At 38.0% G+C, this 16,392-nt stretch overlaps 2 protein-coding genes across 2 annotated transcripts; one reads left to right on the plus strand and one right to left on the minus strand.

Moving 5' to 3' along the window:
• Positions 1 to 642: 642 nt before the first annotated feature.
• LOC137737259 (pumilio homolog 24-like) lies at positions 643 to 5,132 on the minus strand. Its single transcript, XM_068476691.1, has 17 exons — positions 4,874 to 5,132; positions 4,698 to 4,751; positions 4,344 to 4,405; positions 4,158 to 4,239; positions 3,946 to 4,069; positions 3,716 to 3,799; positions 3,475 to 3,589; positions 3,245 to 3,395; positions 3,013 to 3,126; positions 2,836 to 2,907; positions 2,608 to 2,658; positions 2,426 to 2,476; positions 2,197 to 2,304; positions 1,916 to 2,101; positions 1,716 to 1,790; positions 1,297 to 1,556; positions 643 to 983 (listed from the first exon to the last, which is right to left on the minus strand). The coding sequence occupies exons 1-17, from the start codon at positions 5,108 to 5,110 to the stop codon at positions 845 to 847; spliced, it is 1,965 nt and encodes a 654-aa protein (XP_068332792.1). The 5' UTR covers positions 5,111 to 5,132; the 3' UTR covers positions 643 to 844.
• Positions 5,133 to 6,499: 1,367 nt separating this feature from the next.
• Positions 6,500 to 14,019, plus strand: LOC137736689 (topless-related protein 2-like). Its single transcript, XM_068475922.1, has 25 exons — positions 6,500 to 6,907; positions 6,999 to 7,178; positions 7,301 to 7,414; positions 7,557 to 7,715; positions 7,836 to 8,010; positions 8,105 to 8,234; positions 8,651 to 8,766; positions 8,892 to 9,027; positions 9,156 to 9,265; positions 9,484 to 9,553; positions 9,633 to 9,706; positions 9,796 to 9,891; positions 9,974 to 10,066; positions 10,481 to 10,608; positions 10,726 to 10,960; positions 11,071 to 11,229; positions 11,347 to 11,442; positions 11,688 to 11,873; positions 11,949 to 12,059; positions 12,188 to 12,364; positions 12,490 to 12,618; positions 12,717 to 12,812; positions 12,896 to 13,078; positions 13,156 to 13,331; positions 13,595 to 14,019. The coding sequence occupies exons 1-25, from the start codon at positions 6,828 to 6,830 to the stop codon at positions 13,788 to 13,790; spliced, it is 3,405 nt and encodes a 1,134-aa protein (XP_068332023.1). The 5' UTR covers positions 6,500 to 6,827; the 3' UTR covers positions 13,791 to 14,019.
• The last annotated feature ends 2,373 nt before the right edge of the window (positions 14,020 to 16,392 follow it).

Genomic DNA, 16,392 nt, shown 5'->3' on the forward strand with positions numbered 1-16,392 from the left:
ATCCGAATCATAGAGCTCCATGCAAATACGAAGCGCATGGATACAATTTATGCCTTGGAATGAAAGACAATTCCGAATCTGCTTCAATGATGGGTGAGGCGGTAAAGCTTCCTGCACCTATTTTGGTCCAGATCAAATTCATAAAGGCCAACGGCAAGCTAGTAAAAGTGGGAGAATTATTCCAAGTATTTGATTATTCCCCCAACTAAAGAGATCTTGGCGGAATTGCCACATGTGAAATTGAGCACAATTTTATCGTTTCTTTTTCTCTCTCCTCCATCGAAAGAGAGGATGATACATGGCATGGTATAATCAATCAGATATCTGGTCAACAAGACGTACGTAAGATAACCCCCAAAGCGGAGATTGTGCTCTACCTAACTTGAGTGCAAGACATTTCAAGTATCTCATGAGAACTAGTAGGTAAGAAGTTGATTGTATGGAGTATTTGGTTTTCGTTTTCAAGCATCACGATCTAGCAACATTGCTTGTCAACAAAATAAGCATCGCGTAATGCACTCGTAACTCAACTTATTAATGCCCGAAGTTCTGTGTTTGAATCCAACCTTCCTAACATTACTTGAATAAAATAAAATAAGCATCTCAAATAGTAGCCCTCCCAATGTGTTGAACGCACAACAATAACTTGTTAATCAGAGAAATTCTATAAAAGTTTGAGATTGTACCAACCGCATTACAAACTGTATAAATATAAAGTGGATTATGCAAAATTTTAAGCTGGCCCTTAACTACGTTCAATCAAAAGAGTTACGCTGAAGGCAGGCTGCCGGAACGGAGGTGGTGTCACTTGGTGTTTCAGCTCAGGGACTTTACCACAATTTCCTCATTCTTTCTTTCCGGTAACTACTTTTGGCTCAGGAACTTTGAGAATGCCACCATCTATCAACTTCTTCAACTCTTTATTTGCCAGTTGATTGACCTTAGAGTCCGAAGATTCTAAGAATGCAGCAATCACCTTCCCACTGCAATCACAGAGAAAGAAAAAAATAAATTAGATAAAACGCCCCGATAACTATAAATCTTATACAAAAACACTTCAGGAGCTCAAATTAGAGTAAAAACATGAAAGTAATCCTCCTCTCACTATCAGGTCGGTTGGGTTTTTTTTTCCCTAAAATATTGAGTTTGAAATGTTTTTCTTTGAAGTGTAATATTATTGAGAACTTAGGCGTGAAAAGTTGAAGAACAGAAAATTACAACTAAGTACAAAAGAAAGAATCACATGCTTTCTTATGCACATATCATAATACAGGGAAACAAGACAACGAGGCTGACCTGTGACCTTGGGCCCACAAATCACACTTTCCTTTAAGTGCTTTGTTCCACAAAGTGGAAGCAAATGTGGGGCAGTCCAAGATTAGTTTTCTAATGGTCCGACTGGAATGGAAATTTTCAAGGATGTGTTCCTCTTTTGAGTCCTCTTTGGATTCTTGGGATTTAGGTTCTGCGACAAGAGATGCTATAGCTTCATATAGTTCATTCAACTTGTCATCCAAAGTTGGGTGGAGAATGCCGCCAGCACCCCCAGTTGCAACCTGCAAAGCATTCAAACGTAAGAACACACGGAAGTGTTGAAAATTCTTGAACATTTCACAATCCACATTTGACAAACAAAGCACGGGAATTGGATGGAATGCTAAAACGTTTTCCATGGTTAATATATCTGCATTAAATGGAAATAGTGAAATAGGTACCTCATATATGACTTCTTTGCCAAAATTTGATCTAAGTAATTCCCCTGCACTTGTAATGCATACATCAACTAGCTTCTGCAAGGCATACCCGATCAAAGTCAATGTCTTAGTATAAAAGACAGTCAAGTTTAATTTAAATCAATTTCACTAATAATGTCTACGTTCAAATTGGAATCTGTTTTGTGTTAAAAGCAACAAACCTCGGCCAACCCACTCTGGACTAACAACTCTTGCCTTCGAACGGCAGGATCCTTTTTTCCTCCCTCAACTGAGTGGAGGCCATCATCAGGATTCATATCAGCTTCATCCAATTCCAAATCACTATTGGCCTCTTCACCAGATTTGTTAACCTTTGAAGATTTTGTTTCAGAATTGTCTGGTTCAACCTGAGAATACATAGAAACAGAGTAAGTTCCCATGCATAATGAATTACTGGCCAAACACATTTCTATTTTCTACAAAAAGAGAATATGAAATCTACCTTGCTGGAAAGAGAAGGGATAGACAAACTGAGGGAAGCCAGGTCATCGGGAGTCAAATAACGTGAACAATTTGGATGAAGTAGCTGCAGTAATGGGCGCCTTCCATTCTGAAAGATTGCAATAGAAAAACATCTTTTAGGAATGTAGGGAATAGTTGAAATGGGACCACTATAGACTGTAGATATGAAAACTTGATCAAGCCTTTCTGCAGTAGAAAGAAATGACAACCTTATCGAGAACAAGATCCTTTAGGTTTTCTTGAAGCTCATTAATGACAACCTGTAATAAGTAGTATCTGAATTAGAAAGGGTCACCAGAAATCTGCATATACCACAACCCCCTCCACCCCCTGGTGACAAAAATAAATAAATAAAACCCTATCTGCAACAAACACCACAAGAAAAGCAAACCTTTGTAGTAAGCTTTGTGTCATCAACAGTTGAAACAAGGCAAACAAGCACCTGGGAAGTATAGAATTCATTCATTTTCAGATATGCAAAACATTAGAGTAAGCTGTATGAAGACAACTGAAACAATACAGAAAGAAATATCGAAATTAAAAAAATGAATACACTATTCACAGGTAAGTGCTAAAATAACATAAAGGAAAAAAAAAATATAAAGTCTCCTAAGCTTACCATGCTTCCACCTTGATCAAGAGCTATTTTATGAACGTGGCCTTTCATTCCTTTAATTATCTTCTTTCTTTCCTAAAAACAAGTCATAAAATTAAAAGATAAAGTAGATTAGTAGCCAAAATTCCAACACATTTGGTCAACTGACATCAATTTGCACTTGATATGATAACAATCTACCTTTGAACTACCATGCTTGACACAGAGCATCCCAACCTTGGATCCATCCCTTGTGTGTATCACCCGAACAAGAAGTGGACCCGACAACTGTTTAATTACATCTGCAGCAGAGAACTTAAAACCAAAAACGTGATGTTTAGAAAGGAGAGACAAAATGACAAGTAAAGGCCTATATTGTAATTGTAGGCAAGATTCAGAAAATGATAATTTACAATTAATATCTAAACCACACCTGCTCAGCTATTGTGAAGTACTCTATTAACACCCTATGTACTATAGAGTGATCAATTATTCCTTTCTCTAAAATTGGTTGAATCACCGAAGTCATGTGCCGGAAGACAGAAGATTTCTGCAGATCTAGCTTTGAAATTATATCTAGTAACCTGAATTTGATACAAAGTGCAATGAGAATGTGATAACATTACATTCATGTAAAATGAATATACACAGCTGTTCCTTTACCTGCCCTCATTCTTCGAGACCAAGTCCTTAAACAACTGAAGCTCTGTAGAATATAGTTCCACCAAAAGCTCTTGCTTTTGAGTTGCATTTCCCAATTGGTATGCGTGCTCAACGACTATAGGAGGATATAGAAAAGTAGCAATAATATTATAACCGCTTAGAGAGTGATAAAGGAAACAAAAAAGGTTGGTTGGATATTGTGAGATATATCTCCAAGGACTGCAGAGAGCATCTAACATACCTACAGAACCAACCATGTGACGAAGAAGGGAAGCAACATGTCCTCGGAGAGAGGAGATAAATGCCGCTAGCTGCTTTTTGGAGGCTGCCAAATAAAGCATAGGTAACAACTTAATAAATTCTCAGAAAACAAAAGGGTGTGCGCTACCAATGATATTCAAACTATAATAGTTTTGTACGAAAGTCAAAGAGTACAACTTTATACATATCTACTTCCCAGCTCAACCTTACCATTGTCTAACATTTTGGTCACCAGATGAACAGCATATGTGTTGCATGCAAGAGTAAGAAGATGCGGCTGAAGCTCCTCAAAGACTGCATCCTTTTCCGCTTGTGAACAGTACTTAACGCAAGTCTAAGGTAAAAGGAGCACATAAGTACAGGCTACTAAAAGAAAACAAAGACTTAAAACTTCAAATCATTTGATAAATGAAGATAAAAACCTGCAGAACACGAGAAGACACATGGGAACTTGCAATTTCAGGAATTTTCCCCTTCATTTTCTCTAACGCTTCACTCACCAACCTTACCAAAGTTCATAGATAACAAGAATAAGTAAATGAAGAACATGGCTTTACAGAGAGATGATTGAGGTAGAATTGCAATATAACTCATTTCAAACTACATACTTGGATCGATCTTCTTTGGATATATTTCGTTGCCGCATCTTCTCCCACAGATGTGCAAGCTCCTATTAAAATAAGGGGCAAAAAACAAGGTTCGTCCCATTGCCACAATAAGCTCGTAGTTCAAGCATTTAAATGGGATTAACAAAGCATGAATTAACGAGGCGGTACTAGTTTTGAACGCCTGGTGCACATTTTTGCATGTTATCATACAAGGCGGAGTTTCATCAACCGATTAACATTCAAATTATGTCGCACAAGCACCACCAATACCTATTGATATTTTCCTTTCCCTATGAATCATTTGCAAATTGAAATGCTTATAAAAAGAAAAAAATTGGAGTGAACAAAACTCACTTGCTCTAAATTGTAATGACGCTTCCGCTTCTTCTTCCTAGCCTCCGCAAGTTCCTGCAACAAAAGCCGCAAATCAAAATTGTTGATTTACCATTAAAAAACAAAACTTCAGCAACATATTCTTATTGCAGGAATCAAAAATCCCAATTTCTTTGTTAAATTGATCAGATATCGACCTTGGCACGGAGGCGGCCCTCTCGCTTCGACAGCGGAACTTGTTTCTCATGATCGAGTCCTGGTTCTCGGGGCTTGAAAGGTTTGGAGGGTTTCTTGAAGTCGGTGCTTCGAGGATTTGAGCGCTTGGAGTCGAGGAGCTTGGGCTTCTTGGAAGAGGAGCTGTGGGTCTCCAGCTTATTGCCTGGGATTTGCTTCCTCTTCTTCGGCGAGCTCTTCTCCTGCTTCTTGGCCGCCATTGGAGTACTCTGGAGCTTTCAAATTCTTCTGTGTCTTGCGTTCTATTGAAGGGTTTTTTCAGGGTTTTGGATTTCGGGTATGGGCCGAGACGGGTTTGCTTGAATAGTATATGGGTTTCCCAGCTCGCAGCCCATATAGGGTTACCAATAAGGTGTGAATTTAGACAAATTAAGAGAATTATTATTAGCACTCTAAAAATCTTATTATACACTTTAAACTTTCTATATTAGGAAAGAAAAATACACTTATGAGGAGTGTAGAATGAGATTTTTGGAATGCCAATAACATTTCCCAAAATTAATTATTACCTGAACTTACTTTTTTCTTACAAAAAAATGTTTGGGCTAAAATAGGAGAGATTTTTCAATCTATCGGAAACACTAGACTACGCTATACTACATGTTATTATACAAGTGGAGAAGTTTTTTTTTTTTTTTTTTCAAGTGTCTATTTACTTGTATAACGACATACGATATGTGTGATAGTGTTCTGGGCATACTGAAAATCTCTCGTAAAATAAGGAGTTAAAGAAAACAAATTAATCCAGCTGTCAATAGAAAAGAGAGGGTCCATGTGTTTGATGCCCATTGGATCAGTAGCGAGTTGGTATTTTGGGAACCTAGATATTTTTTATTTTTTTTAATACTGTAATTTTCTGTTTGAAAACTTTAAAAAGACGTGTGTTATTTGATCATAGTCAAAATTGGAGAAATTTTGTACCAAAAAAAAAAGTTGGAGAAATTTTTTACCTTAAACGGAAAACGGGTGTACATCATGTGTTTTTATATAAATAGTGAAAATTTTTATTCTTTTAAGAATACCTTTTAACACACATATGTGTTATTAATTTTTTAACACACATATTTTACTATTTAAATTATGTACTATTCGTGTTCCGATTATAATAAAAAATTATTTCTAAAATAAGTTAAAATGCATTTAACCTTTCGGGCTTGGCTGGGGATTTGTCCTTTTCGGGGTGGGATGCCACATGCTCCGGGAAAAAAAATAAAAATTAAGAAGATGCAATCATGTGTTGCTGGCAGGAGATCCAAGTGGGAGAGCTTGCACGCAGACACCCGACAATGAAATGGGATGCGGTGGACGTTACCCCGTATATTCAATCCCATTTAATTTTCAGCTTCCATTCCGGTTACCCGGACTCCCTTTCAGGACTCCAGTCACCTACTCCCATCTCCCACCTCCCACATCTCCCCAACCCATCAAATACCGACGCGTGTTCACAACACGTTAAACTTCAACGACCTAGACTTGTCCTCACGATTGCAGGCGTCGTACCGGATAACAGCCCTAACCAAATGGAATCTCCTCCTTTTACGAATGATGACCCACTGCGCCTCGCAGTTCTCTCTCGGTTCCCCACTCAGTAGATAAGCTCACGGGCTTATCACCTATGGGCATATCAATCGCTCACTTTCAGTGAGAGCTTATCAGCGATGGCTGATGTGTGTGTGCCAATTGCCAAATAAAGACTCTCTCTCTCTCCTCTTTATCTTTTTCTACCTTTCTCTCGTTGGTGCTTCTGCACTGTTGTCGTTGAAAGCAAAATCATGGGACCTGAAACCCTAGACCCTTTCCACTCGCCCTAGAAAACCGATTGAAACCCCCCGCCCCCACCCAAAACGCCGCCGTTTCCTCCCATTTCTCCTCCGCCGCGGACGGAAAGATTTGAAATCGAGGGGAAGAGAACCGAAGATGTCGTCTTTGAGCAGAGAACTGGTGTTCCTGATCCTCCAATTTCTGGAGGAAGAGAAGTTCAAGGAGTCCGTACACAGGTGGGCAATTTTATTTATTTTTTCAATTTTTGGGGGTTTTTATTTAATTTTAGGGGTTTATGGTTTGAAATTTGAATTCGATGGAGCTCAGGCTGGAGCAGGAATCGGGGTACTTCTTCAACATGAAGTACTTTGAGGAGAAGGCACTGGCTGGAGAGTGGGACGAGGTCGAGAAGTACCTCTCTGGGTTCACCAAGGTCGATGAGAATCGCTATTCGATGAAGATTTTCTTCGAGGTTCGAAAGCAGAAGTATCTCGAGGCGCTCGACAGGTTCCGATTTTGATCACTTCTGTTTCTCTGTTTGTGTCTACATGTATGATTGTTTTATGGAATGTGTTAATTGATTGTGTTTTGGTGATGGGGTCTTTGTTGCAATTTGGAAATGAGCTCAGGAATGACAGAGCTAAGGCTGTTGAGATACTGGTGAAGGATTTGAAAGTGTTCTCGACGTTTAACGAAGAGTTGTACAAGGAAATTACGCATCTTTTGACCCTCGAAAACTTCAGGTGAATTATGTTTTAGTTCATTTTTAATGTATATGTAAGTTGGGTTCCATAACATGTTAATGGGTTTATATGTGGGTTAAAACTTGTGCAATTTGGGAACATGAAAAGTGGGGAATAAAACTTTAATTTCAATGTAATGCAGAGAAAATGAGCAGTTATCGAAATATGGTGATACTAAGTCGGCTAGAAGCATAATGCTAGTAGAGCTTAAAAAGTTGATAGAAGCAAATCCGCTTTTCCGAGATAAGCTTGCTTTACCCACTTTGAAGGCTTCACGCTTGCGAACTCTAATTAATCAAAGGTATGCTGGTGTTTGTAATGCCTTTCCACTTTTGAATTTTGTATGAAGGTAGTCCTCACAGTCAATATCATTGATTACGGTTTGTAAAAGTTGTGAAGCATTAAATTATGGTTTGTGCAGTCTAAATTGGCAACACCAGCTGTGCAAGAACCCAAGGCCAAATCCTGATATTAAGACCTTATTCATGGACCACTCGTGTTCTCCAACAAATGGGGCTCGTGCATCCACGCCAGTTACTCTTCCGGTTGCAGCTCTTGCAAAGCCAACTTATGCTCCTCTAGGAGCACATGGTGGAGTATGATCATATCCTTCGTAATAATTTTATCGAATTTCAACTAAGCTGACGTTCTGATATATCAATATGTTTTGTTTGTTACTGTCATGTACAGGCTTTTCCGCCGGCTGCTGCAGCTGCAGCTAATGCAAATTTAGCAGGATGGATGTCGAATGCTAATCCTTCCTTGTCTGTGCAATCAGCTGTTGTTGCCGCTTCACCCTTCCCTGTTCAACCCAGTCAAGGTGTGGTTTTCATTCTTCTGAAATTTAGGTTACAACAGCTTAACAAAAGTTGATTTTTTAGATCCAGGTTATTGTTTGCTCACTTTCCGTTTTCTTTGTTTCGAAACACAATTTTAATAAGGTGACAAAGTAGAATTAAGAAGAAAATATAGTCACTACTTATTTGTGTCAGTAACGAGTAGGGAGGTTAAAGAAACTCTTCTAGATTAGTTCTTTGTGCTGGGTCATTCCACCAGTTTATTGAGCATTATCATACTTGTAAGAAGAATTAATTCAGTTATCTAATGTCCAACCAGAAGTATTTACTGTTGAGCTTGATTATCATTGTTTTACTTGCTTGAAGTATAAGATAACAGAATATAGTTCATATTTTTCAAGCTATTTGGTTATTGACAACAATTTTGCTGCATGAACAGTTTCTGTTTTAAAGCATCCAAGAACACCCTCAAATGCTCTTGGAATGAGCGATTATCAAAGCTCAGATCACGAGCAACTAATGAAACGCCTGCGGCCTGCACAATCTGTTGATGAGGTATTATTGGACAGATTCAAGTTTCTGCATAAGTTATGGATACCTCTTTCTTGCATTTTATGGTTCTGCATCTGGATGTTCCACTGTTATGAACTATTATGGAGCTTCCTACTTCATTTATTCAGGTCAGTTATCCTCCCCCTCCCCAGCATGCTTCCTGGTCACTAGATGACCTACCGAGGACTTTAGCGTGCACTCTTCGTCAGGGATTCAATGTGATGAGCATGGATTTCCACCCTTCTCATCACACATTACTTGCTGGTAGGTTTTATTTATCGCGTAACGTAAATTGTGCTTGACCCGTCTTAGATTGAAAGCGTTGTCTTTAAAATTTTGCTCTTAAGCAGCTTTAATCTAAGAGCTGACTTAAGATTTATGTTTGTAAATAGTTGGATGTAGTAATGGCGAAATTACACTGTGGGAAGTTGGGATACGAGAGAAGCTAGTGTCAAAGCCATTCAAAGTATGGAATATGACTGCTTGTTCTAATGCATTTCAGGTGTGTATCATTACTCAGTTGGAACCTTATACGTCCTATCAGTATTCTTTATCCCGTCATTAAAAACATCATATTTATGTGTGCTTAGTAGGTTCCATCTGTTTTCAAAGTAATGGTGTCGTCATGATATTTTGTTAAAGTTTAATATCAGAGGCCTGCACTACTTATGATTCTTGAGCATTTACCACTTCTGTAAGTTGACTTTTAGTCTCTTATAGGTTGCTATGGTCAAAGATCCGTCAATATCTGTAAGCCGTGTATCATGGAATCAAGATGGAAGCTTAATTGGTATGTGGAGCTGCAGTGGATCTCTAGCATAATTTGAATGCAAAGTTGGATATAATTCTGGGTATTTTTTTGTGTACAGGTGTTGCATTTACCAAACACTTGGTTCATTTGTACGCTTATCAAGGACCAACTGATCTACGGCAACATTTGGAGGTATGTTTTGATTCACTTTGTGCTAATTCAAGATCAAGAAGATATTTTTTGCCGCTTTACACTGATGTTTGGATTTGGTTTTCTTATAGATTGATGCTCACAGTGGCAGTGTGAATGACTTAGCCTTTTCTCATCCAAACAAGCAATTATGTCTTATAACTTGTGGGGAGGATAAGCTGATAAAGGTGGGGGACTAAATATTGCAGCTTTCTGTTTTTGTTTAACTTGATCAATATTAAGTGGATTATTTGTTTAAAACCATAATAGGTTTGGGATTTGGGTGGAAGAATTCTATTCAGCTTTGAAGGTCATGAAGCGCCTGTTTACTCAATTTGCCCCCACCAGAAGGAGAATATTCAGGCAAGTCATGTCCATTTGCTGAAGTCTGCATATGTGTTATGACCACTTAATGTTACTAGTTCTCAAATGACTGGTTGAATGTGGGCACTCAAATTTTATTTATACGTTACATGGCCTGTTCAGTGGCGCTAGAGTTCATTTGTGAATGTTCAAAGAACTAAATAGCTCGAAGTGGTAGACCTTCTTATTTAGTATGATATTTGTTTGTTTACCTTGAAATTCCTTGTTACTTGTAGATTTCAATTCTTATATATCCTGTTATGCCGGTGGAATTTCACAAAAGTTCCTTCTTATAAAATAACTAATTATGATGATTACTGTTATTATAATAACTAACCGAAAGTGAGTGAGACAATGGTGTCGCATCAAGCTGCTCTTGCTGTTGTCGTAATTTTACTTTTTTTATCTTTGCAGTTCATATTTTCAACTGCTGTTGATGGGAAAATAAAAGCTTGGCTGTATGACAATGTGGGCTCCAGGGTTGACTATGATGCTCCTGGGCAGTGGTGCACCACAATGCTCTACAGTGATGACGGAAATAGGTACAAAAGAATATCCACATGGTTTATGCTATAATTTTATGCTATAAATTACCTTTGTCACATATTTTCTGTTTGTGTGACGATGTATGAGTTATAACTGATCATCTTAAATCTCAGATTATTCTCTTGTGGGACTAGTAAAGATGGTGATTCTTTCCTCGTTGAATGGAATGAAAGTGAAGGGGCAATAAAGAGGACATATAATGGATTCAGAAAAAAATCTTCTGGCATAGTGCAATTTGATACAACAAAAAATCACTTTTTGGCTGTTGGTGAAGATAATCAGATAAAGTTTTGGGATATGGATAATACAAATGTTCTTACTGGTACAGATGCTGAGGGTGGACTTCTGGTAAAAGTCCTCATTATTCAGACATCTATTTCCAAATATTATAAGTTGAATAAAAGAATCTATTGTTTTGAGATTTCATTCATTGATTATGAACGTTGGGATATCTTCAGACTCTTCCCCGCTTGAGATTCAATAAGGAAGGAAATTTGCTTGCTGCTACCACGTCTGACAACGGAATCAAAATTCTTGCTAATGCTGAGGGTCTAAGATCCTTAAGAGCAATTGAAACTCGATCTTATGAGGCATCCAGAGGACCTATTGAGATGAAGGTTCTTATTTCTGTTTCCATGATATGCTACCCCTTTCATTCATTTGTACATTTCTGTTTCTAGAAAATTTGATTTGCTCTTTGTTGAGAATTTGATGTGCTCATGTTCATTGATCAGGTATCTGGTTCTTCCATGGTTCCGAATGTCAACCCAACCATTAATAAAGTGGACCGTATGGATACAAGCTCTCCTGCCAGACCGACCCATATTCTTGTACGTCATTTAAGTTATATAATTCTCATTCAAATTGTTTTGGCATGTATTTTTTTTTTTTAATTAATTATGATTGACTGGTTAGCATCAGCTTGAAAAACGAAAGTACAATTGTAGCTTGTTAGTACTGAAACGTGGTAGCCAATGTCACCATACTCAGTTTAATATATTAACTAGGTGGATTGTGATTTATCCTTATCCTTATTTCTGCTCTAGCATCTCATTCTGCTGCATATTTGTTGTAGAATGGAGCTGATTCAATGGCAAGAGCCGATTCTATGGCAAGAGCCGATATGGCAAGAAGCCTGGAAAAGAGAAGAAGCTTAGATGATGTATCTGACAAGATTAAACGTTGGGAACTGGCGGAGATTGTAGATCCCGTTCAGTGTCGAGTGGCTACTATGCCAGAAAGTAAAGATCCTGCTAACAAGGTTGGTTTTGTTTTCTAGTTCCCTCTTTTGTTGTTCATGGATAATTTTATTAAGATGGTCTTACTTTTATAAAAGGTTGCTCGACTTCTGTATACAAATTCTGGTTCTGGCATTCTGGCTCTCGGTTCAAATGGGGTGCAGAAGCTATGGAAGTGGAGCCGCAATGAACAAAATCTAAGTGGGAAGGTGATAGTCAACACCCACATGAAATACATATTTCTCTCTTCGTTCAGCTGCATGTATTTCAGTTACATGAGCATATAATGTGTTAGCAACTTTCATGAAAATGTATCTGACTTTTTGTGGGTTAAAAGGCCACAGCAAGTGTTGTTCCCCAACATTGGCAACCCAACAGTGGTCTTTTAATGACTAATGATGTCTCAGAAAATGTTGAAGAAGCGGTTCCATGCATTGCACTCTCAAAAAATGACTCTTATGTGATGTCAGCCTGTGGAGGAAAAGTGTCTCTGTTCAATATGATGACTTTTAAGGTAATTTAATGTGTATATAGTGCAGATCTATCCTACGACAGTTTCTATCAACTACTACAGTTTGCATGATTCTGCATGCATTGGAATGACAAGCGTGTTTGGGATGAAAAAATTTTGGTTTGCAGGTAATGACAACTTTCATGCCACCTCCACCAGTGTCAACCTACTTGTCATTTCATCCTCTGGATAATAATATCATAGCAATAGGAATGGAAGATTCAACTATCCACATTTACAATGTTCGACTTGATGAGGTGATTGATTTAAGAATCTCTATATCTATGATTCTATTAACATGTGATTGAATTGCTATTCTTGATTGCCAATATGAATCGTGCTGCTCTTCTGTTAGGTCAAAGCAAAACTGAAAGGCCACCAGAAGCACATTACTGGTTTAGCATTTTCTGTCAACCATAAACTCATGGTTTCATCAGGTGCCGATGCTCAAGTATGCGACGGCTCTTCTTCTCCTTTTGATATGCAAGTTAATGTTTACCAGTGATTGGATATGTAAAGAAAATGATTTTGCAGCTATGCTTTTGGAACATGGATACATGGGATAAGAGGAAATCGGTTCCACTTCAGTTGCCCGCTGGAAAGGCGCCTGTCGGTGACACGCATGTGCAATTTTATTCTGATCAAGTCCGATTGTTGGTATACCATGAGACTCAACTAGCATTATATGATGCGGCCAAATCAGAGTGCATTCGGCAGGTAATAGAACTTCTTGGATGAGTTACTTTTGTTTGTGTGCACAACAAATCCCCTCATTTTTTTTTTAAATATTGCAGTGGATGCCACAAGATGTTCTGCCTGCGCCCATTTCTTGTGCAGCATATTCTTCAAGTAGTCAACTAGTTTATGCAGCATTTACTGATGGTAACATTGGAGTATTTGATGCTGATAGTCTGAAACTAAGATGCCGTATTGCCATGTCGGTGTACTTACCACAAGCATCATCAAACAGGTATTTAGAGCATTGAACTATGACTGGTTTATGAGGCGGCGATCTCATTCTATCAAACATTATGTCTGATTTACCTAGATTTTCCCCCGTGTTAGTATGAAAAATGAATTAGTTGAAGTAAAAGGAAGAAAAAGTTGTGCATCACCTCTTGATTAAGTTGAAAAACAAAAAAGAAGAAGAAAAATTTGCCTTCTGTTATCACTAGAATCTTCCGTTGTATAGTTATTGATTATCTAAACTAGTTTCTTCCTGCCCTGCGACAGCCCATCTGTGTACCCGCTGGCTCTTACAGCACATTTGCAGGAGCCGTACCAATTCGCTGTTGGACTGACAGATGGATCTGTTAAAGTTATAGAGCCCTCGGAATCTGAGGGGAGGTGGGGAGTTTTGGTGCCTGTTGATAACGGAACACAGAACGGGTGGACAGCAACATCTTCGAGTAACAATCCAGCATCGTAGCAGCTTCATGTAGCGATTTCTATATCCATTTCCTAGAGTTGATTTGTGTTGTAATTGTATTGTATTCATGTACTACCACAGCAGACTAGTAGGGGGTATGTTATGTGCCTCACCGAATGTGTGAAGCACAGAGAGATCTAAGGTAATAGCAAAAATTCATGTATATTTATATGTTTATCAGATAAATGTGTTTAGTTATTTCTTCAAATGTAGTAGCTCCTTCTCCCTCTGCTGCAATATTACTTTCCCCTTCGCTTTTGCCTATTTATGAATGTCCAATACATAAACACTGGAAACTGTATATTTTGTATTCGTATGAAACTTGCTCAAGAATACAGGGTTCAGATTGAAAAATGCAGATGCGTGGTCCATCTACTTCCGCTGTTCCCTTTTTGTACCAGCGGAATGAGGGGTACGAACACGATACCTCATGTGCATGAGCAAAATTTTTTAACCATTTGAACTACAAATGCTTTTGTAGTTTCCTTGCATAGAACTCGTCACAAATATATATACATATATAGAATCATCGTTATGCATGTGAGTAGAATCAGAGACCTTCAGTTGATTGGAATTCAAGAGAATCTAGTCATCAACAATTACAAAAACTAAACTTACCTAGGTGGTTGGAATTTTATCCAACTTTATTATTTGTACTATTAGGTCACCATGTGGATGGTCTTATAAAACGATCTATAAATGGTAAAACTTAGTAGATCTAGACTCGTAATTTCATGTCAATTTAATAGGAAGAGATAGCAACCAGTTCCAATTTACAATTACATTATAATTGAAGAAAAAACAACGGGAACTTTAATGAAAAACTCTCGGTACTGCTAACTTTAACGAAAAACTATATTTTTACACTAAAAATTCAATCATGATGCTATTCACTTTACCCTTTATTTTGTCTTTATGGTTAAAACTCAAAATTTTCAAGTTTTTTTTATTAATTTTCCTAAAAACAAAAGACAGGCAACGTTGTCGGGGTTGGGACTTAAATTAGGTCGGCTAACCTCACCTAAGCGTGCACTGTTTGAAGGGTCCTAATTGGATAGTGGCCAACGATGTGTTCCCATCATGCCATGTGGGTCTTGACCAAATATAATGAATGTTTGACTGGGACAAAAATCTAGTTTGCAGACCTAGTTAGGGTTATATTTGGATCCTAAGGCCGTGTTTGGTACACCGGATAGGACATCGGATAGAACTAATAATACGGAGTACGGTGTCTGGTGTCCGTTCGTATTAAATAGTTACCGGATTAAATAATCTAAGCCCACCTACTTAGTACGCTTGTTACCCGACTGCTTATACCGTCCAAAACCTTTGTACAATTTAGTCAGAGCGCTGTCACCTTCCTCTCCAGACACAGTGTCCTTTCACGATTGGCCGTGGTCCTCTCCAGATGCTCTCCGCTGGCGCTTGCTCTTTTGGCTGAAGTCCAGGTTCATCTTCATCTTCTTCTTCGTTTGAATCCCACCAGTTTTCCTCTTATTCCTAAGTTGCGCCTGTCTCGTTGTTGCAATTTTCTTTCAATTGATGAATCTAGTTATTGTTTTCTCTGTAATTATGAAATTGATTATGTAATTTTGTGTTTTAATTACAAATTTTGAATTTTAGGGTTTGTTGTTGGGGTCGAATTGTAGATTTGCCAGATCCTCTCTCTGCCTCTCGCGCTTGCTCTCCCGGCTGAAGTCCAGGTTCGTCTTCTTAACATGAAGCTCCCAAGCAATTCAAGCAAGGTTTCTTCGAATTTTCCATCTTTTTATAGCAAATCATATAGCAATCTTGGGGTATTTATAGCTACACCCCTGAATATGTTTCTATATTTTGGCGGTTTTCAATTGGACTTTCTTGAACATTATTGTCATTGTTTGCAAAACATGAAATTTTCTTAACTTGAAGCTCCCAAGCTATTCAAGCAAGGTTTCTTCCAATTTTCCAAATCTCATCGTCCATAATCATCATATAAGTTAGTATCTACGTAATCTTTCATGCCGTGAATTGCAAAACATCCAAGATATTCAAACATGACCAAGATTACCAATTTCCCTGTCTCTTCTATCTTCTTCTTCTTCTTGTTATTCTTTAGGATTTTCTTAGCCATGGCACAAAACACAACGATCCCAATGAATGTGGGGGTCATCCTTGACTTTCATTCCTTGTTTGGGAAGGTGGGGATGAGCTGCATTGACATGGCCCTCTTTGACTTCTGTGTTTCTCATACAATTGTTTGAGTTTAATAAAAGGAAAGAAAAATGGAAATAACTCTACCTTGGTCCCATACACTTTCATTTGGCTAACTGGATTTTCGTATCTTATGACTATGTTGTACTTTCTTTTGCTTATTTTCTGAGCAACCAAACAAAGCATTTTGGTTTTGTGGTTAACCCAATTTCCTAGATTTTCTATCATCTGGAAATTTCATTGGTAGCATCTCTTGGTATCATATGGGATCTCAGTTTAATTTGATTTGGGCTAAATGGTTGGCAGATCAAGTTATGATATTTCACTAGTTTTGCTAAATATAGACAGTTAGATTGCTGAATTTTGCTTTTCCCACTTTAATTAAGCTTTTATTTGGATAAAAAAAACTGGT

The sequence above is a fragment of the Pyrus communis genome, chromosome 6, assembly GCF_963583255.1.
Source record: "Pyrus communis chromosome 6, drPyrComm1.1, whole genome shotgun sequence".
In the NCBI taxonomy this organism is placed as follows: Eukaryota; Viridiplantae; Streptophyta; class Magnoliopsida; order Rosales; family Rosaceae; genus Pyrus; species Pyrus communis.

Excerpts from the sequence above, each read along its gene's own strand:
- LOC137737259 (XM_068476691.1), bottom strand. The coding sequence starts at position 5,110 with ATGGCGGCCAAGAAGCAGGAGAAGAGCTCGCCGAAGAAGAGGAAGCAA. Across the intron at positions 4,406-4,697 it reads GTCATTACAATTTAGAGCAA|GAGCTTGCACATCTGTGGGA; the intron begins GTGAGTTTTGTT and ends TTATTTTAATAG. Across the intron at positions 3,127-3,244 it reads ACTTCACAATAGCTGAGCAG|TTCTCTGCTGCAGATGTAAT; the intron begins GTGTGGTTTAGA and ends TTTGGTTTTAAG.
- LOC137736689 (XM_068475922.1), top strand. The coding sequence starts at position 6,828 with ATGTCGTCTTTGAGCAGAGAACTGGTGTTCCTGATCCTCCAATTTCTG. Across the intron at positions 8,235-8,650 it reads CCCTGTTCAACCCAGTCAAG|TTTCTGTTTTAAAGCATCCA; the intron begins GTGTGGTTTTCA and ends CTGCATGAACAG. Across the intron at positions 12,813-12,895 it reads CATCAGGTGCCGATGCTCAA|CTATGCTTTTGGAACATGGA; the intron begins GTATGCGACGGC and ends ATGATTTTGCAG.